Below are 26134 nucleotides of genomic sequence, written 5' to 3' on the forward strand. Positions count from 1 at the left end.
TCTGTGCGAGAGTGAAGGTCATGCAGAATACAGCAGTAAAGCTAATGAGGTAACGGGGAAGGTGGCTGATTGTGCTGTTGTGTGCTACGCCCTCATGGCAGTGCTGCTGTTCTCAGCTTGTACAGGAAGCTTGAAGGGTGGTTTGTTTGTGGGTTTTTTTAAGTAAGTAGTTGTCTTGAACAGGCAAAGAACAGTCTCATTCCTGACAGGAATAAATCATATTCCAGTGAAAAGTAGTGAACAGGTGATTCTCTTTCTGAAAAATAAAAGCTTGATGTACATGATGCTGCAGGAGAAGCAGGAGCACACTGCTGGGGAAAGCAGCTGAAGGATAACTCAGTAATGAGTTTGGGAAACTGGCTGCTGGAGGTAGAATGAACGGCAGCTGAAAGGCTAAAAGTCCAGTGTTCCTTGTGTTATGGGAGTGGATGGGCAGCACCGCTGTGTGAAGGCGATGTTTGTCCTAGGAAGCAAACGTGCCTGTTCCAGCATTGCCTGAGTAGTACAGGTTAAGGTGTAGAGCAAAGATAAAGGGCTCTCAGGGGCAGCGCTATGCGCTGTGCTTTAGTGTACCAACAACTTAAACCTGGATCAGCAAGGAGACGAAGCCAGTTACTCATTTCAGCAAGTGGGTACTGAGCGAGTTTGATCAATCTGTCACTGAGGGTAAGACTTAAGGGAAGGGTAAGAGGAAGAAGGAACTTGGGCTCAGCTCCTTTGGTCTCCCTTCTCTTTGGCTGAACCAAAGCCTGGCTTCTGGAGAGAAATATCCAGTCCTCTACAGAGGAGCAGGTCTGAGAAGACAAAACATGCAGGGGTAGAAGTCCACCAGAGTAAGTTATGTCTGCTTAAACCTCTACTCATACATGGATTTGTTCATTTTTATTTTTTTTTTACAACTATACAAATTAATGAACACACATTGATCACATCAATGACTTCTTCCTTGAAAGGAGTAAAAGAGAAAGAGGGTTTGTCTTCTTCAGGTCATGGAGAAAGGCTGTTCTTCTACTGCCCAGCTGTGTTTCATTTTTAGAGAGGAGACTGAACAGCAGGAAAAAGTGGTTGAAGGCTGGTTTTATTCAGCTGACAGAGTGGCAACTCATTAATGGTAGGTTACAAACATTATTTCAGTTGGATTGCAAGCCCGCTTGGTAAGATGGAGAAACAGAATTGTTACACAAATTGTACAGAAGCTTCCTGAAGTTGGTTGTCATCATAACTCAAAACCAATACAAATACAACAGGTGGTAAAGTTAAATACAGTGCAAGGACACAAGACGGTACCCGTGCTTTGATTTAACGCTTCCAGCCCCTGCCAACAGCTCGGTTTGCACCCCTTAGGAGACTGAGGGATTTCACTCCCGCACAACCAGCTGCTGAACAGCCTCCAAAACTACACCCCTAGCTCACTGCACCTGAGTTGTTCCTAACCCTACAGCACTGGCGTACGCTGTCAGGATATCCACAATTTGTTTTGTTTCTAGGGTCATCCGAGCTTCGGTCAGCCAGTCGTGTGCCACTCTCCTGGACTCTCCTCTCAACTGGTTGACAAATTTCGCTGCCAGCTCCAGATCTCCGTGTTCAATGCAATACGAAGCGTAAGACAGTAATTTAAACGTATCGAGGTCGTCGGGGCTGAGCTCAGCAGGTGGCTTCAGCTGTTGAGGGTGAAACACAAGCAGCGACTGCAGGTAAGACAGGAAGTATTGATACAGGCTGTTTCTCGTTTCGTCGATCATAGCCACTCTTTTTGCCAGTTTTTGGACTGTGTAGAAACGCGCTCGGAGGGCCTCTTCACTGTATACTCCCCGCGTCAGAGACTCCTGAGGGAGAGCTGCTGTTAAGGCTTCCGTAAACGCGTTGTCAGAACAACTGGCTTTGATGGCCTTCACCGCGCTCTCCAGAGGTTCTGTGGGACTATCCCCAGAGGCTGTTCTCATGCAGTATTTGAGTGCTTCAACAGAAAGCCACAGCTGATGGGCCTTTCTGGCTTCCTCTTCTGCCACCGCATGACCTGCAAAATAAGCCAAGAAGGGGACTCTCAGTTGGGGACACATGTGCGGGAAGAATTTTGAACACCAGCAGCAAAACCCATCCCTCTAAACACTCTGCTCTCAAGAGCAGCTGCCCCCTGGGCATTTGATCTCAAAGCAAGTCTGTTCCGCAATTCGGGGTCGGAACAAGACGGCAGCATCGGACTCAGGCTGCGGGGATTTGCTGCGTGCTCAGCAGTGTGACAAACCCTGGCCCATGAGCTAAAGCACCCAGGTTTGGGTTAACGGGCCTTTAGTCCTTAAAGAAATGCAATTTCAGTGCTCACTCTCCACTGCTTGCTCAATTCCTTTCAGTCTGGCGTAGGCAGTGTTTATATCCAACGTGAAGTTGTCGAGCTGCTCCTGAGTAAGGCGTCTGAATTGCATTTCTTGTTCGCTGAGTTTCTCTGATAAGTTCTGAAACAGAGCAAGATACGTATATCAGACTAGAAACAGCTGTTTAATTATATTTACCTTATTTTTAAAATAAATTTATAGAAAGGTGGTGTTCTTGCTAGGGACAATGCGTATCATAAATATAATAGACCAGTAAGAAGCCTTATTAGGGTGAATTTAACAGTTACTCTACTTCTGTCATAAATTTCTCACCTATAGCAAAAGCTTTTAAGATAAGTCTGAATCAAAAGATACAAAGTATCTCTCCAAGGTGAGCAGGCTTCCCTCCCCAGCCCACACTTCATCTTCTAGAAGAAGGTTCAGGAGTCTCGTCCTGTGAAGCATGTGCTTTGCAAGGGGCCATATATCCCCGAGTCCCTTGAGGACTCTCTCCCGTACCTGCTCAAATTCCACCTTTAGTTCCTGCTCCTGGATCTTAAGAACATCTCTCAGGTGGTCTGTGTGGGCAGCAGCCTGCCGCCGGAGCTGGGTCCTCATTTCACTCTCCATCACCTCTCGGACTTCTTCAACCTGTACACACATGAGCGGCTGTTATTACACCGCTATTTTTCATCTGCTTGTCACACACTATGATTATATCATCCATCAGTGATTACCTGGGGTGCATTTTATAAAATAAGCGGCACTGATAGAGCCTGTTTCATTTTAAAGACTGTTGAGGTTCGTTTTTATAGCTGAGCCTGTTCCTAAAGCCTTGAAAGAACAGCTTCACAGTTCACACCACCAGTAACTGGTGGTTACACTCACTGGGCACTCAGTGCAGTTATCAAAATACTATATAAAAGATACAGCAACATGACAAACTCAACACCGTGGTGTTTATCAACCAGCTTCCAAACAGAACAGACTTTACCTTTTCCCAACATGCCGTAATTCTGTCAGAGTTAGCTTAACAAAAAGGTAATACCTATTTTACCTGATCCTGTACAAAACAGACACTCTGGAGAGGGCAGGTTTATTTAGGAGCAGTTGAAGAGTTCTTTGGTTTTCTGTTTGTTGGTGGTTTTTTTTTTTAAGAATCGTGTCATTTCCAGCCTTCCATTAAATGCAAAGATGACAGTTCAAGCAGCTCTTGAAAAGAGCTCTAACTTAATTCCTGTTACTGCAGTGCTTTGAACTAACAGGTTATAGGTGAAAGTCTGTTTCCCTCATGTCAATACAAATTTTTCAACTAATGGCCAGCATTCAGTCTCATTTTCAGAGGCACATACATGAAAACAGCAGGAGTACCTGGCACAAGGGTCTGCCTGCAACGTGATATCTTAAAAGATAAAACCTCCAGCACCCAAATTCCTAGATATGTAAGCTGCACTTGCTTCGTGTCCAAAGCAGCATTAAAATTCTGAGTTTTCTTAGTCCTTTTGAAAGAAACCGAATCCCAAACCACTGGCAAAGAGTGGAAGAACACAGAGATACCTGCTAGAGGCAGGCTGGAGGGATGCCATGACCTTAAGGTGGCCACAGTGGGTCAGACCAACCATTTCTTTTGACCCAGTAATCCTATCTCCAACAGCAGACAGGAAACATGAAAATGTCATTCCCTGTGTCGCTGTATGATTTTACCATTCTAACCGAGCATGCAAACTTCTGCTCAACATCTCCTTTCCAAGCTTATCCAGGGGGTTGCCCTATCTGAAGTCTCCCAGCACTCGGAACATCCCCACTGCTCTTCCATGTGCCTCCTCTAGCTCCTCTGCATCCTTTTTCAGCCAGAGATCCAACCAGCTGTGTTACGCCACTTTACCTTCTTCTCCTGTTCTATTTCAATCTCACTTTTGTGATGCTCCAGCGCTTTGGCCACGGCTGCCTCAAATGCTTTTTTATCTTCAAGTTTCTGCTTCTCCAGGGCCGATTCGATGTGCTGCTGTTCCCTCACTCGCTGCTCCGCCAGCTCCTTGTTTAACTGGTCGATGCGACGATGGGCATGCGCAATGAGAGAATTTAGGTCGTCTGTCGACAACTGGTCAGCTAAAGAAAACATAGGGTGTTAGGAAGGTCTGTGGGGAACCTGCCACCGCGGTGCTTGCCCACCTCCCGTTTGAGCACTCGGAGGCTCCATGAGGTTACTGGCAACCATTTTTTAGGAAAAGTTTTCGAGCGCTTCAAGCCCTTGAGCTGTGCTAATTCCCACCCAATATAGCTTTCCGAGCCGCACCTACAAGCAAGTACTTTCTATCTAGGAGAGAAGTTCTCTTAGTTTCTTTGAAATTATTCACAGCTATTCTTTACACTCCCATATCCATGTCACCCTCAAATAGAGGAGACTGTCAACAATTCTCTTCATTTCTTGGTCTTCACCACCTATTTTCCCCTGTGAGAGCATGTGGAACAGGAGGATTTGCAAAACCCCAGTGCTGACTGATACAAGGTTATGGAAATTTGATCCCCAAAACATCGAAGTTGTTGAAAGAGACAACCAGAATTACCATTCTCTCTTCAACCGTGCTCCAGGCCAACTGTTCCCAATCAGATTTCTTACCCCAGTTTCAGGTTTGGCTACTCAGAGAGCAGTAGGGGTCACAACCACATTGCATCTGCTACCAAGTTTGCTATTTTTCTGCTGGGAGGGGAGGAGGAGGAGGACACAAGGTAGGTCTGCAGCATTTGTAGATTTGATGACCTGAGAATGGCATAGGCTCTGTAAAATACTGCAGCTCTTTTTGCGCTGGCTGCCAGGTAAATCGCCTGTTTGGAAAAGCAGGGACTACTTGGGAAGGCGTTCCTGCAGGGTCTAACGCAAGTGAAATTCAAGTCCTTCAGCCGTTCTGCTGCTGAGCGCTGGAGAAAGGACTGCTGCGGGAGGGCTCGGTGCAACGGTGCTGGGGTCCAGCAGGGAAGCTGACCAGCAGCACAGAGCTCAGCTGGTGGACTTGACTACAAACTGAACAGGGTTTTACTGCACTCCGGGTTTAAATTAGATTTCTTTGATTGAAAAGGAAAATATAAATCAGCCTCGTAAGCAGAGAGTTAATCAACTCTTCTAAAATCAGTCATGAAGATTAGATTTGGAGAATCAAGCCAACTTCAAATTAAATTAATCTGGTTTTGGCGATCTGGCGCTCTGTGGCTTTTCAAGCGAACAAAGTAGCTTGGCCTCTCAGTGGCATTGGTAGGCGCTGGATCCACCAGCACCTCTCTCAAGCCAGGCCTGCTGCGAGGCAAAGCGGGCCGACCTGAGGCCAACTGCCATCGCAAAGCTTGACTGGAACTGCTCAGAAGTTTCTGTTTCTCACTGGAAAGCATCGACTGGCTTAAATTCACAAAGAAAATTTAAACCTGGCTTAAGGTTTAAGCCAGCGATCACACTCAACTGGGAAATATTACTAGACAAAGAGTTTGTGGTTTAAGCTAGACATGCAAAACAAGCGGCAAGAATCCCAAAGCATACCTCAGCCTGAAATGTTTTAGGAATGCAACATTTCACCCCTTTGTTGATACTGCCTGTATGTTAAAGCGATGTACCACACAAACGTTAAAAAAAGGACAGAGAAGAGATGACACGCACAAGACCAGAACAAGTTACAGTAACTCACCTAAGTCAGTTATCTCTGCAACAGAAAGAGGAGAAGTTGGAGAAGTTAATGCACATTCACTACAGCAAGTCAGTCATGCAAAAGTAAAATAAAAAACTAAGACCTTCTTATCTACAGTCACTTCAACGTAAGCCTAAGTCTGTAGGAATTAAGGAAGAACAGTATGTTGAGTGTAAAAGTCTCTATATTACTGGCAAGGTGCGGCCCAAAACATCCCAACCACTAAACTCACCCTTGGAAACCCACAGATCCTTGTTTAACTTTAGCCAAAGCAAGGAATACAAGTTTGAAATAGAAAAGTGCAACAGGACACCGAAAATTTGAGTCAGACTTTTCTAGGTTCTTATAAATCAGAAGCGGTTGGTTAAGAAACAAATCGCCAAGCAGCAGCGAGAGTCACAGACACTAACAGGTCAGGCCCGTAGGTACTTAAGTAGGTCATGCCAGTATCACATGGAGTGCGTGGAAGCTACCAGGAGATTTCCCTTCCTCCCTCAAAAGGGCAGCGATCACAAACCCCAATGTGTTCCCCCTTTACCCTGCACAAGGAAAGGCAGCTCCATCTCCAGCGTCCCTAAATGATTTTTTTTTTTCTTCAAAACTAATACCCCAAAAGCAAACTCCACAAACAATTTGTTAATTTAAAATGTTTTCCCCACATGTACTAAGTGGTTGGTTGGTGGTTGTTTTGTGGGTTGTGTTTTGGTTTTTTTTAACAAAAACTGACTGTTCCAGAGGTCTGATGTATTCATTTAGCTAGGAAAATTATTTTGTAGAGGAAGGTCCACATTTCTAAAGTAGCATTAAGAAAGACTACCTTGCAATACTTCATAATATACTTCAAGAAAACCATTAGGCAATATTAACAACCACATTTTTTTAAGCAGTTATCACATTTAGAAAGAAATCTACTGTAACTCAGAAATAAAGTCATGAGAGCTCCCTCTGAACATTGAGGCCAGAAAAGCCTGAGATCACTTAGTACATTTTAAATTAAACCCGATTGGAAGTATCTGGGAAATGTTTTTTAGGGAATGAATGTTTTTGAACTACTACAGATGGTAATTGCTCCACAGACAACATACCACATGAGTTCTTGCCCACAGCTTATCCACAGTAACGGTGTACGTGCACACCCCACCTTCTGCAACTCTGCTTATCTTTAAAAGGGAAGCAGTTACGGTAGGCAACGGTCCCTGCAGGAGGGAGTGGGGGTTACTGTGGCTGAGCTGATGGGTAAGCCATCGTAACTGCATCATGAGTCCGACTCCTTTCCCACTTGCTTTCTGCAACACTGAGGTGTATGAACCTGTTCAGCAGCTCAGCATTTATTCCTCTAGTAAGGGAGGAACAGTATAACTGTGCTTCTGAGTCACATTTCACGCTCTTTTCTCTTAGAAGGAAAGCAGGAAAAGAGCTCAAGTTGAAAAACCCAAGCACCTCAAATAAATACGAGCTCATGAGATTTGAGACGTCAGGCAAAGAACTGTAGTAGTAATAGCATAAAAAACCCCTGTGAAATGCCTATTCACTGCGTTTGTGCAGCACTGGCTATTGTTCAAGGTAAGGTACTGTGTCAATTTTAGAAATAAGATACACTGGGGTAGGCAGGGTATGAAAAGACCACTGAATTCTCTCTTTCATTGTATCTGTCATTTCAGTGATGATCTAGAGACCTCTCTATCACTCTGGACTAATGGTGTATTAGAATACCTATAATCACAGAGTCAATCAGACAAATACTTGATCAGTGAGCAACATAGATTTGATCCAAACCTGGAATGACCTGGCTCTCTCTTCCTAGCGTACCAGGGGAGGGAAGAGATGTTTAAACAACTGTATGATATTTGTCATAGAAGAGCTACATCTCATGAAACTTCCAATACAGCACAGGTAGTTGCCAGAATTAAGCCTCTTCATAAAACCTGCTTTAGATCACTTATTGTGAACTAATTTTCACTTCAAAGCAACCAAACAATATGGAAATCAGGGTGCTGGACGTTCAATTCAGTGGCAATAATTACAGAAGCGCTACAGCCCGAAGCGACTGGCGTGTAACAAGCACGATGTCACCCTGCGATCAGACTTACTTAGCCCCTTCCAGCCAGGCTGTACGTCGGGGGTGATGCTGTCAAGCTCTCGCTGAAACTCCTCTCTAGCTGTAGCCACAAGCTCGTGATACTGAGCTACTATCTTGGCTTCAGATTGCGCTGCCTGAACCTGTGACAAACAAAACCGAGATTAGTTTATTTTTTGAGGCAAGTATTGAAAATGGAGGCATATATAATTTAAGACCAGGTCCTGAGTGAGTGGCAGATACTGTTACCCTTCAGCCCAACCAATACAAACTCACTCGGAGGAGAAAAACCCCGCCCTGTGATACCAAACCTCTAGCATACAGTAATTACTTGCTAGAACAACCACAAATCCATTTCTTCTCACACACGCACTGTAACGATAGCCAGTCTATAGCCTAGACAGGACCAAAAGAGTATCTTAAATCAGTTTATATCTTTAAAGATCTCCTCTTCTCTGCTCTCAGGCCCTACAAAGGCCTAGCGAGCCAGTCCTGTGACGGCTGCCCCCCTCAGTAAGTTCTGATGTTCCCTCAGTTAGGCTCAATTCTCCACTCCAAACACATGTGATGGGTGATCAGCTGTGCTGCAAAGGAGATAAATCTCACCTTTACATTTCTTCCCCAGTCTTCTGAGCTGCACAGTGATTTATCCACCAAGTCATTAGCCCAATTTGCTCCTACTCGTTCCTAACCTCACGGTAAATGCGGAAGCATTACCTTTTTCACAACATTATCCAAGTCAACTATCATATGATGAAGATTTTCTTCTGCAGCGGTAATATGAGGTTTGGCTCCTGCGATCTGAGACTTCTTGGCATTCTCGATTACGCCTTTCATCTTCTCTAACTCTTCTCTGAAAAGAGAAAAAGCTGCTAATTATAATGCATACAGTTCTTACGACATAACTCCCCAGAAAAATTTACTTTATGCTGTCTGTATTTACAGGAAGAACTACTGGATAACTACTGGTGCTTCCCCTCTACCAGCTCTATGGCTGAGATGCCATGACTAAAGATTATTTCTTTTCTACAGCCTGAAACCTAAAGACATCAGTGTGTCTATTCTATGTAAAATGAGAATTATTTATAGTGCAATTAGTACTCAAGACTTAGCTGAAGGGAGAAGATGAAAGAAAGTTCACTGAAGGGAGTTAGTAAAGCTAAGTTAGTATTAGACAGCAGACACTTCCATCACGTAACTGTTACGAGTATCAAGGAAACATTTTTAATACAGATGGCTTACTCTTGCAGAAGAGTTTTGGACATGGTGACTGGTGGAGGTAAATGAGGATGAGAAAATTTATAGAGCTCTGTAAAGACAGATTTATTTATTTTTTGTAATTAAGAAAGAACCGCTTTCCTCTAGCATAATTGGAAATCAAGGAAAAAGTGTTCCTTTTCCAAATCCATTCAAACCAATGGAGGTTTCTAATGACCTCATTGGAATAAGGAACAAGCTTTAAAATAAATAAGTAAATGAATAAAAGCAAAGACATCCAACAGAGCAATACAGAATGGAAGCTAGCGCATCTGGGGTCTGCGTTAGCTTTGTTTTACTCTTTGAAACCTCAGTTACATCCCCTATTTTGAGTCAGCACAGCAACTTCAAAGATAAAAAATTTGTAACTTCAACAGCAACCGTGCAACTTCAAGGATGATGTTGCCCTCTCAGCCTCAGAAGCAGCAAAGGGTTTCCAGATTTATTTCTGTCCTCATTACAAGGGCAGCTTGGAGATACGTGTCATCTTATTTTTGCTGGTATAATCCCTATGCAATGAGTCTGCACGTTGGACTCAACGCACATTGACGCGGTTCGTATAGAACCTTGAGTTACGAGCAGTGCTCCATTTCAGAATTCAAGTTTTTCTTAGACACGTGCTTAGTAAAACTAACCTCAAAGGAACTCTGCTGACAGATGGAACTGCCAAACGATGCTGTAAGGTTTAATTTTTCATTACAACTGAAAGAAGCTCGTGATGTTACTGACTCAGTACACACAGAGTGCAGTCATGGAGTCCTTGCAATAGGTTTTATATTGACAAAGTTATCACAAAATAATACTTTAAGTATCATGGATTTGTTTTATTCTTAGTTGAACTTACCAACATTGTATGTAAGTACTAAGGAGATAAACAAGTTCTTAGAAAGAAGAATAGGTCTGTTTCAGACTCTTTGGTACACCATGTGCACAGGCAGCTAAGGTGTACACACCGCAAATTAAAATCTTCACTAGTGTATGAAACCTTTTTTCAATGCAGCACCGGCACGTCAGTTTGATACGAACACAAGTGACTGCACGCTTTCTAGAAACTCACCCCGTGTCTGCCAGCCCTGGCATGGGCGACATGAACTTTCCACTCCACAAGCCTAAAAACAAGCGACTTACTTGGCTTTCAGAAGGGCGTCAGCGGCTTCATCCACTGCTCTCCTCCGATCCTTCAGCGCTTCCTCCAGAGTGCGCCACTGAGATGATTTTTTCTCCCCAGCAGCCTAAGAAGCATAGATGCCTAATTAGGGTCATGGCAATCATGAAGTAAAACCGTTATCAAAAATAAATGAAAGCCCAGGAGTTGCTACACTCATTTCATTCAAACTGAGCAATGTTTTTGTGGTTTACCAACAGCACAGCTGGAAGCTTTATGAACACATTTTCCCTTCCAACATTTCGTTTTGTTTGATTCTTAATGTTTTGTTCCACCTGAGCAACAGCCATCTGTCCACGCAGAAGAGCACGCGTGAGGATCACTGTATGATGCCTCAACATTTTTTGGGGAAATCTCTACATGTATTAAAGTACTGTACTACTTTAAAATTGCTTTTAAGCTTAATACTTTAAGTACCATAATACTTTAAAGTAGCTTAATTTAAAGTAAGCTTAATACTTAAGCTTAAAAGCAAACTCTTAAGATACTTGTTTTTCTAACCACTAGATTAAATCTTGAGTGCTTGTTTAGTTGCCTGTATGCCCCTGTTCATTTGATTAACCACTAAATTATATTCTTTGCTCCAGAACTGAATAGGAAGCAGCAGTTCCACACAAAGCCCAGCATTAGCACACCAGAATCACAAGCTGGTATCACTCGTGCATCATCCCCTACTCATTTCCAGACAAGAAAAGAAGATTTTGGCAAAGGGAATGGTTCAACGGGATTACAGGGTGGACAGTATGATACCCTAACTATACCTAGGTAAAAAATAGGCTTGGGAATTAAAATACAATGAATTAAAATACAATGGGAAGACTATCAATGTATTAACTTTTCTTCTTGCAAAAGGGAAATAAAGGAATTGGGGGGGAAAACACCCAAAATTCAAAAGCAAAACCACTGTATTATTCAATTAGACAACACTTCACCAGTGGAAAAATTAGTTAAAACTGATAAAAGTAAAGACATTGCAAAAAAAGCTTCCAACTTTAATGGTGAAATGAAAAGTTTTGCTGAACACAATTAAAAAAAAAAAAAAAGTCCCCATTTGTGCAGTTTACCTCAGAATTATCCATGGCCTCCTTCAGTATTTGTGAATGGGCATTCACTGCTTGCACAGCAGATTCCTGGGCAGTAATTGCCTGAAGGGTTATACGAGCTGTGGCACTCAGGGCTCCTTCTAGAGTTGCTGCAAGGGCTGGAAAAAAATGAATTAACCAAATTACACTGTAAGAAGAGCCTTAGAACTAGTAAAATGACCTGTTATATCCTCCTTATGGTATTTTCTATGAGCGAAAAGAGTTAGTCAATTCAGGAACGATGCTTGCAGCCTTCAGAAGAAGAACGGTCGCTAGAACACGCTCCTCGTTTAGAGAAGGAGTACTAAGGTAGCAATAAAGCCACGCAGTCGGAGACTTTTACCATGTTTCTGCAGGAGGAACATTTAACCCAGTAGATTTTTTTCCATCTTCATTTGTTACAATGGCTATTAAGAGAAAACAAATAAATTTTCCTGTCTCCCACAAAGAAGATACATTCCAAATACAGAGTTCTCCTTCCTAGCCAAGGCGGCGGTGGACTCGACTACCTACTCCTATTAGTATAGAAGCACCAATGAGCTATTAATTATTCAAGCAGGAACCAAACCAGAATGATTAATCAGAGTGAGCAACATCTGTTTTTGGAGTGAGGTACTTATTTCTAAGAAGTGGAGTAAGTAAATCCACCACTCCAGAAAATACTCCTCTGGATTTTTTCAGTGTGACATTTCAACTTCTTTGCTTGCAAAAAAGTCTTTGTACAAAGCAGACAACTAATGCCAAGGCTCTTGTTTCTGTCCGTGTTGCTCTTTTACACCACACAAAGTTCTGAACAGAAGCAAGCGGCAGCAGACTACAACCAGCACATCTACTCCGAGCCCGTTAAGTCCAGACTTGTATACCCTTCCCAGCCCTTGCGTGTGCCAACAGCCCAAGGCTTGGACTTTGGCTGAGGACCAAAGCACTTGGAGGAAAGACTGAGTGTGGTCGATGCATCTGCCAAGATGCCGTTTCACGGGCACAGCGGTCAGACAGGTCAGACAGGACGCAGCACACCGCACTAGCGCCTCTTCCACCATCGGCCCTTTCCAAGCACAAAAGGAATAATAAAATAAAAAGGCCATAGCTCCCACAGCAGCCTGAAGCATGTCCAATATGTGGCCTCAGTATTGTTAAACTGCCTTTCAAGCCTATTTTCACTGACTACACCATGTTAGCAGTAAACCTCCACTTACTTTAAATACATTTTCTGTTCAGCGTCCTTGTAGTCAATGCCTCTAGCCTACTCACCCCCAAAGACTCCTTCCCTCACCGCAGAAGGTCTGCAGAGCCACTGCAGTCAGCCATCTTTGCACTGCCCCAAGTCAGAAGTCACCCTTCAACATCCATCCATTTCTCCAAGAGGCTGGTCTCCCTCTTGTCCTCATCAGCATGGGCTGGAGGACGATATGGAAGCTTTCTAACACTGCGAGCAATCTGCAGCTTGAGCTGGGTTTGCTTTCAGAAGGTAAGTATCAAGGTAGGTAAGTAGCAAGGGCTACAGATTGCCCGGACATACAAGACAGCAAAATACCATCTACCAAAAAAAAAAAAAAATCTCTATTTTCCTGGCTTCCCCTGAGACAAACAAGGAGAGGACCTGATTTAAACAAAACTCCTGATTTAAACAATCATGCTGCAGCCAAACCAAGACCAAACCACAGCCCAGAAGTATTTAAAATCTAATAAACCAAGTGGGAGGTGAGGAGGGAATCAAAGCTCATTGTTTTGAGCAAGACACACAAGGAGGACAGGAGTTTTGGGACACAGGAAAAGCCAGACCACCTCTCAGTAATACAGCTGGATTAATGGCTCTGAGTTAGAACCCAAGCAAGGAATTGTCACAGTTCCCAACCCAGAACCTACAGGCGACTCTTCACAGCGCCTTGACGTACCGTCCCTGAACCACTACCAAATATGTCGAGGCAGCTGCTCTGTGGACAAGGACCTGGGGATCCCAGAAGATGGCAACCTGAACACGGGTCAGCAGCACGCACCGGCAGCAATGAGTCCTGACTGTGAGCAGGGCTGCATCCAACAAGAGCACATCCCTCAGATCAAGCGAGGGAATGATTTCCCTCTAACTGGCACTTAAGGAGACTGCATCTGAAATACGATGTAACATTTTGAGAGCCTCCAATATGTGAAAGACACAAAGAAACTGCGGAGCGAACACTGGAGGCACTAGGATGGTTGGGGGTCGGCAGCACGTGACACTGATGAGAGGCTGAGGGATCTGAGAGCCTGGAGAAGAAAAGCCAAAGGGGTATCTGAAGTAATGCCTTCCACATCTAAAGGAGCGTTACAGGAGAGACTGAACTGACTTCTCAGAGGCGCCCAGAGAAAGAGCAAGAGGCAACAGATCCAAGCGCCAATAAAAGAAATTAATTGGATGTATCAAGTTCTCCATCATAAGAAGCACTAGCAAAGCTGCTCCGAGGTGGAACAGTCTCCATCCTTGGAGAGCTTCAAACCTCCAGGGGAGAAGGCCCTGAGCAACTCGCCCCAACTCTCCAAGCAGGGGGTGAACTAGAGACCGTGGAGGTCCATTCCAACCCCAAATTTTCCATCATTCTTTGACTATCAGTTCCGTCTTAGTGGGTGGAAGAAGCTTCAACACCACTCATCCTGCCAACACAACACAGGGACAACAACAAAGAGGTGCGTAAGCAACTCAGAACTCTAAAACCAAAACAGTCCAACAATTCTGTCACGTAGAACACGTATAGGAAAACTATCAGCGTGGACTTACCTGATACCTTCTCTTGCTCTTCTTTGTCTTGCTGGGCAAGCCGGGCCGCAACTTCTTCTGGTGACCGTTCTTTTACGGCATGGGAACCTTCATGTTCTTTACCTATTCAGAAGTAAAGAGTTAAACTGTTTCAGCAGAGAGTCCAAGTCAGTACATGGATTACTTGTAAGGAAGTAACTCTCTCTTCAAAATTGATTTTTATAGTCAGTATCACATTATAAATCTGACTTCTGCACAAAGCCATGCTGAAATGACCTTGAGCTTTTTTATTCCCATAACTACAAAGGCCAGTCTCAAATCTTCTTAAAATTAAAAACAGTATCATGGATACCTCACATGCATCTGTAGATTTTATGTTGTCTAGTTACAAAAGTATACAAGATTCAGAAGTGAAAAGCAAAGCAAGAACTGGAAAACACTTACAGAGCCAAGTTTAAATTTCAAGTGAGTATCTGTTTTTTTTTGTTGTTTTTTTTTTTCAGTTCTCCTCTGCCAAAGTAAAGAAAGATTAGGGAGGGAACTATGATGAATCACGATTATACTCTATGCCCTAGCCTAAGGCTACTTAAAATGCCTTTCAGAGTGAGCACTGACCTAAGTAATTCCCTCAAGACCAACAGCAAGTCTGTATCTGAACTGGGGAGAAAGCCCAGACCTCTCAGCCTCAGGCTGCAACAAAAAACATCAGGTTACCTTCTAATAATGCCGGTGCTAACTCTGAAGAATGTATTTACTTACTGCTGGCATCCTTTTTATGAAATGTGTTCATACATAAAGAAATGAATGTAATCTCATCTGAAAGAGACTATCATATAGAAGCTTATGTTTCTTGTCAAGTTAAACAATAAATGCAGTTTCTTCACTTGGCCCTGGGCAGACACGCTTGTCTGAACAGCAGTCAGAAAAGCGCAAAGAGCAGAGGCCAACTGGACTGTACAAGTTCCAGTTCACATAAAGGCACGCTTTCCTCTTGCTTTCATGCCTACACCTCTCCCAGGATCAATCTCAGCTTAGTTTGTTAAAAATCTATTAACAGATGATGGAAGTTTTGTTCTGCACAAGGTACAATCACGCCTTGAAAAACTGACAAAGAAGTAAGAATTTATGCACTCGAAGCTACAGGATTTGGTTTTTATTCATCGTATTCATATGATCTTTTTCACCTTCTTCAGTCTGTATCCCCGGAGCTGGCACCGACATGGCTACACCTGTCGCAGAGATGATCTGTGCTGCAGCCTTGCCTGCTGTTAAATACAGTTATAGAACAAACCCAGTTAGTATGTATGAGCTATAATGTAAGAACAGAGATGTAACACTTAATTTTTTCCTCTGTAGAAACATATTATTTGGACACTGATATTATTATTTCCAGAAAAAGAGAATTTCCTGGACAAACAGCAACTAGGTATTACATATTCACATGGCTATGAGAGATAAATGGATAAAGATATCACAACTGCTCCTCTCTAGTTTGATTTGATCTGGCTTTACACTAGCTCAGTAATTATCCAAAATTAACCTTTTTGTGCTTGCAAGAACAGGAGGTAAAAAGCCTCAGAGTCGAGCACCCAAAGTGCTCTTCCTGCTGAGTCTCCTATCTAATCTGTGCAGGATGGTCATTGTTTATCTTAGATTCCAAATATTCTATAAAGTAAACAGGTTTCCTAAAAAATAGCAAAAAAAAAAAAGTCAAGCCACTTTAGGCAGATTTTCTTATGACTGAAAAGAAAATAACATTAATTTGAAGAAATTATAACATACTCATCTCCAGCCATTCCAAAGGACTATTTTAATCGACCCTAACACATATGATAGAGGAGATCATGAGGTCTTTTGCTTCTCTCTACATGACATTCTATAAATTTACCTTCTTTTTCCTCTGAAGGAGGAACAGCTTCTGTTTTGCTCATCTGGGATTTGGGAGCAGGCTGTTTAGATTCTTTCATTACTTCTGCTACAGATGAGATTTTCAGTGGACCTTGCTGTATCTTGAAAAAAATCAGAAAGAAGAAATATCACCAGTTTCCAAACAGCTTGTGTCTCACTGATTCCATTATAATGGAAAAGAACATTTCCATGTCCAGACACCTGCATCATAAATCTAGACTTCAAGCTAGACATGGAAACAGTAGCAAGGCCATATAATTTCTGGCCTTGATTTTTAATTTAGAAGGAATCTTTACGATGTTCACCTCTCCAAAACTGAAAGTATAGTAGTGGCAGCTTTCACTACAAATATTTATCAAGATATACATAAAAAGCAAATAATTTCATGCCTCAAATATTCCAAAGACTTCTGAGTGTGTTGAACACCACAGATAATGCAGAAACTATACAAATCACACACACGTGAAGGTCTGAAACAACTTCAGAAAGCAGATTTCAATTCTTTCCCCTTGGACATTATTTAGTCCATACAGGTGTATCTTAAATTAATTCAGTTGACACTTCTCTTCATTTCAAACCTCTTGAGCGCTTATTGTCAAAACAAGTTAGGCCATCAGCCTTCTCTCCCCAGCTTTTTTCAGGTAAGCATCCCAACAGCTTGCTCTCTCAATTGTAATTTTTTTAGCCACCAGCACTTATGGGAGTCACCCCTCCCGTTCTCCCCAGCTTTGAGGCAATTCCTTCGGAAGCTGAGTGGAAAAAAAGTATAATTGTTTTAAAGATACATGACTGCCTAATTAAAGAGATGTTTAAAAAAAAATGATGATTTTGTCTGGATATCACTGACCAGAAGACACTACAGGCTTGGTGTGGGGTTGACAGGCATGGAAGAATCAGATTTGCATGACTTAACCTCTTGCCCTTTGGAAGGATTCCGATGCTGCATTCGGGGCAGATGACCGCTTACTCAAGCGCAGAGTACTGCACGGTTTTATAATATTAATCCGTTAATATCCATCATGCAAAGTGACAAGATAATAATAAAAGCATCTGAGTTAGAGCCATGACTGGGCAGGTGATAACTTTGTCGCCTGACCAGTCTGTTTTGCAAAATTTACTAGTGCCTGGGAGGCATTAAGAGGTTGGATGATCACAAGTGAAGTGTAGCTAAATCCAGAAGAGATACAGTTTTAGTCAGCTGATATTCTCCCATTCATTACGAACAGCTTTCTTTAACCCCAATTAAAGTATTTTGGTTTTCTTGAAGGTCAGATGGTTTCTGAAAGCTCAGGACATCCACAGCCAGAGCAGCTTTTCAGCATTCTTGGATAATCAGGAAGCGTTTGCTTTCAGACAGAGGAACAGAGAAACTTCCAGATTTGATTTCCAGAGCTGTGCTGAAGGCAGTAGTATCAGGTTTTCCTTCCCGCAGGGTCACACCACTAAGATGTCAAAGTATGATGCTTATGTGTGGCTCTGTGCCGTTCAAGTCTTTAGTCATTCAAAAATGTTCTCTTTAAAATAAGTTCAGCTTAGAAGAATTTTTTTCTAATCCTGCTACATCGCTAACTACACTAAGCCTCTAGTAAAACAGTTAAATTCCAACACGTCGCCTACCCCTCTCTCTCCCAAATGTATTTCTGAGTATAAGCAGAGCAGCTATTCAGTTAGGATCCTACTAGATTATTCTACTATAAATACAAGTAATAGTTTTACAACCCACAGACCACAATCACAAGCGGATAATGGGAAGCGTACAAGCAGCACTGTTATGCAGCACAAAGCAGTAACTCAGTTCATAATTCTTAAACCTTCATAATTTAAGAACTGTTAAATTCCTAGCACAGCAAAATTAATCAGAATTTGAAAACTGAGAGCAGATGCTCTCTTTAAAAAAAAAAAAAGAAAAAGGAGAGGGTGGTGGTGAATGGGAAACACTTACCGGTTTCTTTGGCATCGGTACAGTATGAGGTGCAGGACCAAGCGCCAACTCAAACAGTTTATCAGAGTAGGGAACAGCCTTCTCTACGCTCTCCCGGAACTGTGCGTCATAGCTGGCATACAGGACGGTTCCACCTACTCCTCCACCCACAAAGAGGACACCTGCACCAATGATTTTGCCTACAGAAACACTGAGCAGGGGGAAGAAGAGTGAAAGTTATGTAAATTGTATTGTATGACAAACATTGAACAGTTTGTGAGTCTTTAGCTTACAGCTGGGGACAACCACTCTGTTCCAGAAGCTTGCCAACAAACTCAGCACCCGCTTTAAATCACTTTCAGCACCAGCGAACCCCTGGTACTGTACTGGTTCATGACTAACCCAAAGATAAGACAGCAACCCACAACCTTCCTTCTAAATATTGATCACCTTGATTAGCTTCATTTCAATCTGAATCAAACAAGGAACACGCAAAACCATGAGAATAAGAGTTACTCAACAACGAAAAAATCCCACCACCACCAATTTGCTCTCAGGTGAAACTAAGGAGCAGATTCCCTCTTGGTCAACGCACCAAGGAACCTGTTCCACCCCTCCAAAACCTTCTACATACCCAGACTCTCCCGAGGGGGTGGCATATCCACGGTACAGTCGTAATGGACGGAGCGATGCTCTCCCACGCCGGCTATTCTGCAAGAGGTGGAGGAGGTGAGTTAAGCTGTGAGCACACTGAAACGTCCCTTCACCTCAGCACCAGCATGGGACCGGTTTGCTCCATCGCCACATCTTGCACGCCCCCCGAACGAAAGCAGCAGCGGCACTAGAGCAGTGATGTTGGACTCTTTTCTCTAAACAAAGCTTTCTCACGTGCAGCTTGTAGGTTAAGGACTTTTTAAGAAGTAATTTGGTATTTTGAAAGACAAGAAAGAAAACAAAACCAATAAAAAACTATCACCCCAGCTTATTACTGCATTTATTTTGCTTATTTATGTCCCCAATCTCCAGTTTGGGGAGCACAACTGGGTTAGTTCAGATTCTCTTCAACAATCTTGTGTGCTAGAACAGCTCAGCTGTGAGCGGTGCAGAAGACAACAGCTGTTTAAATATTGAAAACTATTAAAAGCTATATTTAATATTTAAAAATATTTTTTATTTCTGAAGACGTACAAAAAGTTCTCCTTGAGTTTCAAAACCTTCCTCTTTAAAAGAATTAGCAACGCATTCACTTTGCAGATAGACATCAGGTTATAATACAAATGAATTACTATATGAGCAGTGATATTTCATTATATTCTACTTAACAAAACCCCCATCACCCACGATTTTTATCTACTTTATATTTTAGCTGAAAATTAAGATTTACCAGAAAGACTGGTTAAGCTGCTCCAGCCTGCAGAAGGAAAAACACTGTTTGCCTCAGGAGGCTTTTTCCCCTGACACATGAATTGCTAAGAGAAGAATACAGGACTCGGGAAATCAGAGTGTAAGACACAACAGGAACTTTTCCCACGTTTGAGATATTTTGGGCAACTAGAAATCTTTTCTTTAAAAAAAAGAAAAAAAGAAAATTGGGAGATGCTTCACTATAACATAACCCCAGAAGATAAGGTTCTTTACTGCCATATCCAAAAGGAACTAAGTAACAAGTACAAATCTTCTTGTTTAGGTCCCATCCTTGTCCAACAGCATAGAGAGGAAAGGCAGGAACACTGAATTCTTATTCTTTCCAGAACAGCAGCCAAAATTTTTTTATTAATCACAGGAACATGTGTACAGCAAGAGGAAACGTGCTCTTCTTACCCGAGACCTTCACAAGCTCTAGCTAAGCTCCGTGGTTGATTTTCTGCTTTACAATGGATGAATGGGACACAAAATAATAAAGATATTCTGTAATGCTTTTGATTATTAGACCTGATTGCCCCAGCAGCATACGCCAAGGCTTCCCCGGTCCTTTCAAATGGGACTTCACTAACAAAAGCCTCTTAAATCATTTTGTAATCGACTGCTGGATGTGCTCCTGACTCTTAGTAGGTCCCTATTACACCATGAAGTATAGGATGAGCAAAATAGCACTTAGAGAGCTACCAGGGCAGAAGAGAAAAACTTGCTGCTTGTTGTTCAGCATTTATGCTTTGCACACAATAAGGGGTTTTTTTTTTTGGGGGGGGGGGGGGGGGGGGGGGGAGGAATTACTGTTTTCAGTCCAGATGCTCTTTGGATCAGATGATCTTTCAAGGTCCCTTCCGAGCGGGGCTGTTCTACGAGTAGCCAAATCCTTATTTTTATTCATTGTTCATCAAGATAAGCAGAACCAAAATGCAGGCGCTCCACCTATGAAGTTGGACTCACACTAGTGTACGTGTAGCAATGGGAGTGACAACCAAGCACCAACTCTTTCTTTCAAGATGCTGCAACAAACAGAAAATCCCGCAGCTGGCCAGGAGAACAGCCACCAAAAATCTTTAGGTATCAATGTTTTATGAACGGAAGCCCAAGTCTACTTTTCTTCCTTCACATACAAATATACTACTACCTCCAAAAATCACTAAATCATTATTTTTTTTAAAGAAGCATTGCCCTCTTTTGGCCATCATAATAATATTGCCTACATTTGCTCTATCACCATACTTTAGAAACTTACAGGTAGTTTCTAATCTCCTCTTTGCATAATTGCCAGGAGTTTGTAATTTTTTTTTAGACTCCTGTTATTTATTTGTAATAATGCCTCAAAGGATTTGGAAGAAATACATCACCTGTGCATTACTATGCCCTGTAAAAGGCAGAAATAAACCACTTGCCATCCCGCAGAAGAGAAGACAGAGAAAACCCTTTTGATAAGGCAGCATGCAGACAGCGCAGATCACTGTGGCACAGGCAGCTGTTGCCATTTCTTCCTCCTCCTCCAGTTCTTCTTACGTGCTCTTTGTTTCACCTAACTTCTCAAATGGTTATTATTTTACATTCATTGTGTACTGTTATATCGCCACAAGAATCACTTCACAGGGTACACTGTCCCTTCACTCAGGTTAATGTTAAGAGCCCCACTGAATCTGACATTTACTCAGGACAGGCACAGCACAGCATGGCAGAACATCATTCAAAAAATAAAATCTGTCTTGCAGGCATATACTTCATGTATAACTTAAATAACCAGACACAGGACACGCCATCCTCCGCATTCATTCAGCCCCAGCTAAACATCTCCTGCTCACCAGGCTCAAGCATCTTGACCCAAAATTTGCACAGAATGAAGCTTGCAAGACACATACAGTCTTCCACAACATGGGATTTGTGTAATTAAACAGAGCAAACCAGAAACTTCAGAGGAAGTTTGTCTTTGTTATGATAGAGGTTAGATGTAACAAGGATATCTGACCACAGGACTCAAATTGAATCCCCATAATTCAAGACTTCTGCCAAATATCGTACCATTTTACAAAACACTCTGCTGCTTCTCAAAGAAAACTACAGAAATACTCCAAATAAGCAAAGAGTCTCTCTGCAGCACTGCACATGTACCTGAAAACATTTATGAAATTGCTGTGATGAAGACCCTCTTCTCCCAAAGCCACAACTTTAATTTACTTGTTAACAAGCTGATCCTCCACGCACAGAGCTCACAGTAAGACAGAAGGATTAAAATTTCTCCCAGTCTCCACCACGAACTCTGTACTGGGATTTTCCGTACTTAGTGCGTTGGGTTTGCGTGGCAAGGTTTTGGTAGCAGCGGGGGCTACAGGGGCGGCTTCTGTGAGAAGCTGCCAGAAGCTTCCCCTGTGTCTGACAGAGCCAATGCCAGCCGGCTCCAAGACGGACCCGCCGCTGGCCAAGGCCGAGCCCATCAGTGCCTCTGTGATAACATATTTAAGAAAGAGAAAAACAGTTAGAGGGAGCTTTTGCAGCCAGAGAGAGGAGTGAGAAGATGTAAGAACATCTGCAGACACCAAGGTCAGTGCAGAAGGAGGGGCAGGAGGTGCTCCAGGCACCAGAGCAGAGATCCCCCAGCAGCCCGTGGTGAAGACCATGGTGAAGCAGGCTGTCCCCCTGCAGCCCATGGAGGGAGGATGAGGGGGTGTAGAGATTCCACCTGCAGCCCGTGGAGGACCCCACGCCGGAGCAGGTGGAGGCACCTGAAGGAGGCTGTGGCCCCGTGGGAAGCCCACGCTGGAGCAAGCTCCTGGCAGGACCTGTGGACCCGTGGAGAGAGGAGCCCACGCCAGAGCAGGTTTGCTGACAGGACTTGTGACCCCGTGGGGGACCCCACGCTGGAGCAGTTTGCTCCTGAAGGTCTGCACCCCGTGGGAGAGACCCACGCTGGAGCAGTTCATGAAGGACTGTAGCCCGTGGGAGAGACTCATGTCAGAGAAGTTCATGAAGGACTGTCTCCCATGAGAGGGACCCCACGCTGGAGCAGGGGAACGATGAGAGGAGTCCTCCCCCTGAGGATGAAGAAGCGGCAGAAACACCGTGTGATGAACTGACCGTAACCCCCACTCCCCGTCCCCCTGTGCCGCTGGCGGGGGGCGGAGGTTGAAGCCGGGAGTGAAGTTGAGCCTGGGAAGGTGGGAGGGGTGGGGAGAGGTGTTTTAAGATTTGATTTTATTTCTCATTCCTCTACTCTGTTTTGCTTAGTAATAAATTAGATGAATTCCCTCTCTAAGTTCGGTCTGTTTTGCTCGTGACGATAATTAGTGGGTGATCTCTCCCTGCCCTTATCTCGACCCACAAGCTTTTCATTGTACTTTTTCTCCCCTATTTAGTGAAGGAGGGGAGTGACAGAGCGGCTCTGGTGGGCACCCAGCCCCCAGCCAGGGTCAACCCACCACACTTAGACCTTTGTGCTGCTCTGGCTTTGGGGAGCAGCAGTTGCTTTGCTGTTCCCCCACCCAGCCACGCTCTGCTTCCTTGCTCTCTCAGCCTGCTCAAGCAGCCGAGCATCCTCAGGGACCTGTAACCCCACAGTCCTGGTCCAGCTCTCCTTAAACAACCTGCAAAGGAGTATCTTAACATCACAAAACAGAAGCGGACTTGCCTCACTGTCAGCTTCCATAAAACATATATGTAAAAAGGGTTCATTTCCATTCTTAAAAAATGTTGTTACAACTTGCTACTCCTAATATTTTAAAAAAACCCAAGACACACATCTCTTTTTGGGCTGTATCAAAGCAAAACAAGCAAGTTTCACCAACTAAACAGCAAGGTACCAGCAAGGTTCTGTCACTCTCTGTTTCATTATGCCACTGTCAGGCCTGCAGGCAGACGCCAAGGCTCTGCCCTGAGCTTTAGCTAACTGAACAGGGCGAAAGAAACTCCCAAACATGACACGAGATGCACCGAGTCTCATGACAAAAAAAAAGAGGGACGAGGGGTAGTAAAGACACCAAAATGGAAGTTGGATAATAAGATATAAAAACGGTGCAATCGTGGCTGCCTGGGGGTCACTGTGCTGGAGCAGAGAATAAAGCAACGCCACTGCTCCGGCAGGAACGTGTCTGTTGAAGGTGCTCCCCCAGGCAGAAGGACACAGGCAGCAAGGATGCCTTCCCTTATGAGCAAGGCAACAGGCAGCACAGCCAGATGGAGCATCACGGCGTTACCGCGTTGGTGCCCCTTCCAGGCCTGTCAGCCTCTTAACAGCCAGAAGGACTTACTGCCATTACTTGTGGAAAAATTACCTAGTAACATCTCAGATCAGGTTAGCACTTCTTGATCAGAGTCCACAACTCTGCACCTCTTGCAAAACAGGCACTATAGTTACAACATTTGTTTCTTACTCCCAGTTTCTGGCTCTTTTGCCACCCAAACAGATTGCACAACAGTTGCAGAAAGTCCATGGGACCAGCAACAGGCTTCATGTGTATATACTACAGTATGCCACAAAGTTTCTCCTCAATATGAATAAAAAGAAGCAAAATGTATAAAATACTATTTCATTGCCTGCCTGCTTCTGCTGTCCAAACTAAATCTCCGTTGTATTCGGTCTCATCAGGAAATATGAGTAGGGGTAAAGGAAAAAAAAAAAGTGTTTTTTTCTGAAGTAAGGAAACAAACAGCAAGGATACAGACAACAAACCTCACAGAGTGCTGTGGCACCTCTGTGTTTGCATGGTTCTTCCTTTTGTAGACCAAAGGCACGCTTCTGAGCTGCAAAGCACAACACTAGCTTTTCTAGTGCTGTAGAACTACATTCATTCCAGCCATACTTTTTTAAAGCCTGAATATAGGCAAAGAGCCCTAAGTGATAAACATCTGTGAAAGCCTGGGGTTTGTCTTCTCGACTCCCAGCTAAAACCTTCCACAGCCCTGCAAACCTAGAGCCTTATTTTAGCGGGTATCAGATGACCGGGCCCAGAGAACCCTCCGGCCTTATAAAGCAGCAGAGGAAATGCCAGCTGCAGGGAAGGAAAAGGTTGCTAGCTTTAAAACGTGTACCTGTCAACTGCAGAGCCAGTGGGGGCTGAATGCACAGCTTTTCAGCCTTCCAGTCCCTAAAGGGGCTACAGGAAAGCTGGAGAGGGACTGTTTACAAGGGCATGGAGTGACAGGACAAGGAGTAATGGCTTTAAACTAAAGAGAGGTAGATTTAGATTAGGCATCAGGAAGAAATTCTTCCCTGTGAGGGTGCTGAGGCCCTGGCACAGGTTGCCCAGAGAAGCTGTGGCTGCCCCTGGCTCCCTGGCAGCGTTCAAGGCCAGGTTGGATGGGGCTTTGGGCAACGTGGTCTAGTGGAGGGTGTCCCTGCCCATGGCAGGGGGGTTGGACCTAGATGATCTTTGAGGTCCCTTCCAACACAAACCATTCTGTGACTCTGTGATTTTCCTTTGCTGAACTCTGTGAATACAGAGTAATGAACATGACATGCAGAGTAGAAAATAAAAGTGATCAAAGCAGGTTATTTTTTATTACTGTTAAGCAGACACCTGAAATACAAGTTGGGGCCTCAACAGAGGACTCACCTCAGGCACCCTCACACCTGAACGCTGACGGTACTTGTCACCCTCAGCACCGAGCCCCGTTATTAGCGACACGGCCAGGCGATCGGACCCACCGTGACCAGAGCAGGGAAGGGCTGGGAGGTACCGGGGCCGCAGGCCGGGGCGGCGCAGGAGAGGCCGCAGCGGGGAAAGCAAGGTCACGTCCTTCCCCGCCGGTAGAGCGGGGCGCGGCCTCCCCGCCCCCGAGGATCCGGCCGGCCGTGTGCCGCCGCCGAGCCCTGCCGCCCCTCTGGGCCGCGGCCGCCGCCCCCCGGCGCTGCCCCGAGGCCGGGACCGGCGGGAGAGGCGGCGGCAGGCCCGGCGCCGGCAGTGACCGCCGAGGGGACTACAGCCCCCAGCATGCAGCGCGGCGCGGCCGGCAGCCCCGATCCCGCCCGCCCGCGCTCCCCAGGGGCCGCCACACGGCGGGAGACCCGCCACAGACTACGGGGACCGGCGTGCCTTGCGGGCCGCGCGCCCCTCCACCCCGCGCAGGGCCGGCGCGCTGCACGCCGGGACTCGTAGTACACCGCACTTACTAAGGCCCAGCCCCCTCCCGCCCAGGCGTCCCGTTGGCGCTCGCGGCCGCCCCTCAAACCCGAGCGGCCAATCGCGGGCGGCGCGTGCGGAGTCATTCAGAGAAGACCGAACCGCGATTAGAGGACGCGCCGCGCCTCGTACCCCCCCCTGCCCCGCGCCGTCTCTACTCGGCCCCGCCAGCGGGCCCGGCCCGGACCCCGCCAGGCCTCACCGGCCAGAGGGCAGGCGACAGCGAGGACAGCTCGCGGGGCTCCCCCAGGGGTGCGCGCCGCCCGCCGCCCTGCTCACCTGCGCGGCCACAGCGACCCCCGCTCGGTGACACGCCCGCAGCATGGCCTCGGAGCCGGTGGCGGCCGGGGGCAGGCTGCGGGAAGGCGCCGTGCGCGGTAACTCCCAGCGCCGCCTGCCTCCGCCCCCCCACCGCGAGTAAAGCGCAGCACGCATGCGCGGCGCCGGCTCGGGCTTCCGCTCC

General features: G+C 44.9%; 1 protein-coding gene across 2 annotated transcripts; it reads right to left on the reverse strand.

Annotated features, from left to right (window-relative positions):
• Positions 1 to 1062: 1062 nt before the first annotated feature.
• IMMT (inner membrane mitochondrial protein) lies at positions 1063 to 26129 on the reverse strand. 2 transcript variants are annotated; one of them, XM_075752747.1, is made up of 15 exons: positions 25951 to 26129; positions 18762 to 18838; positions 18149 to 18338; positions 16187 to 16307; positions 15483 to 15563; positions 14320 to 14421; positions 11550 to 11686; positions 10449 to 10552; positions 8781 to 8916; positions 8077 to 8206; positions 5987 to 6001; positions 4198 to 4421; positions 2832 to 2963; positions 2324 to 2453; positions 1063 to 2017 (listed from the first exon to the last, which is right to left on the reverse strand). In XM_075752747.1, the coding sequence occupies exons 1-15, from the start codon at positions 26104 to 26106 to the stop codon at positions 1410 to 1412; spliced, it is 2343 nt and encodes a 780-aa protein (XP_075608862.1). In that variant the 5' UTR covers positions 26107 to 26129; the 3' UTR covers positions 1063 to 1409. The 2 variants fall into 2 exon arrangements, with proteins under 2 accessions (XP_075608862.1, XP_075608863.1); XM_075752748.1 differs by lacking the exon at positions 5987 to 6001.
• Positions 26130 to 26134: the final 5 nt, after the last annotated feature.

The sequence above is a fragment of the Balearica regulorum genome, chromosome 4, assembly GCF_011004875.1.
Source record: "Balearica regulorum gibbericeps isolate bBalReg1 chromosome 4, bBalReg1.pri, whole genome shotgun sequence".
In the NCBI taxonomy this organism is placed as follows: domain Eukaryota; kingdom Metazoa; phylum Chordata; class Aves; order Gruiformes; family Gruidae; genus Balearica; species Balearica regulorum.

Excerpts from the sequence above, each read along its gene's own strand:
- IMMT (XM_075752747.1), bottom strand. The coding sequence starts at position 26,106 with ATGCGTGCTGCGCTTTACTCGCGGTGGGGGGGCGGAGGCAGGCGGCGC. Across the intron at positions 10,553-11,549 it reads AGGCCATGGATAATTCTGAG|GCTGCTGGGGAGAAAAAATC; the intron begins GTAAACTGCACA and ends TATGCTTCTTAG. Across the intron at positions 8,917-10,448 it reads GACGCCCTTCTGAAAGCCAA|AGAAGAGTTAGAGAAGATGA; the intron begins GTAAGTCGCTTG and ends TTCTCTTTTCAG.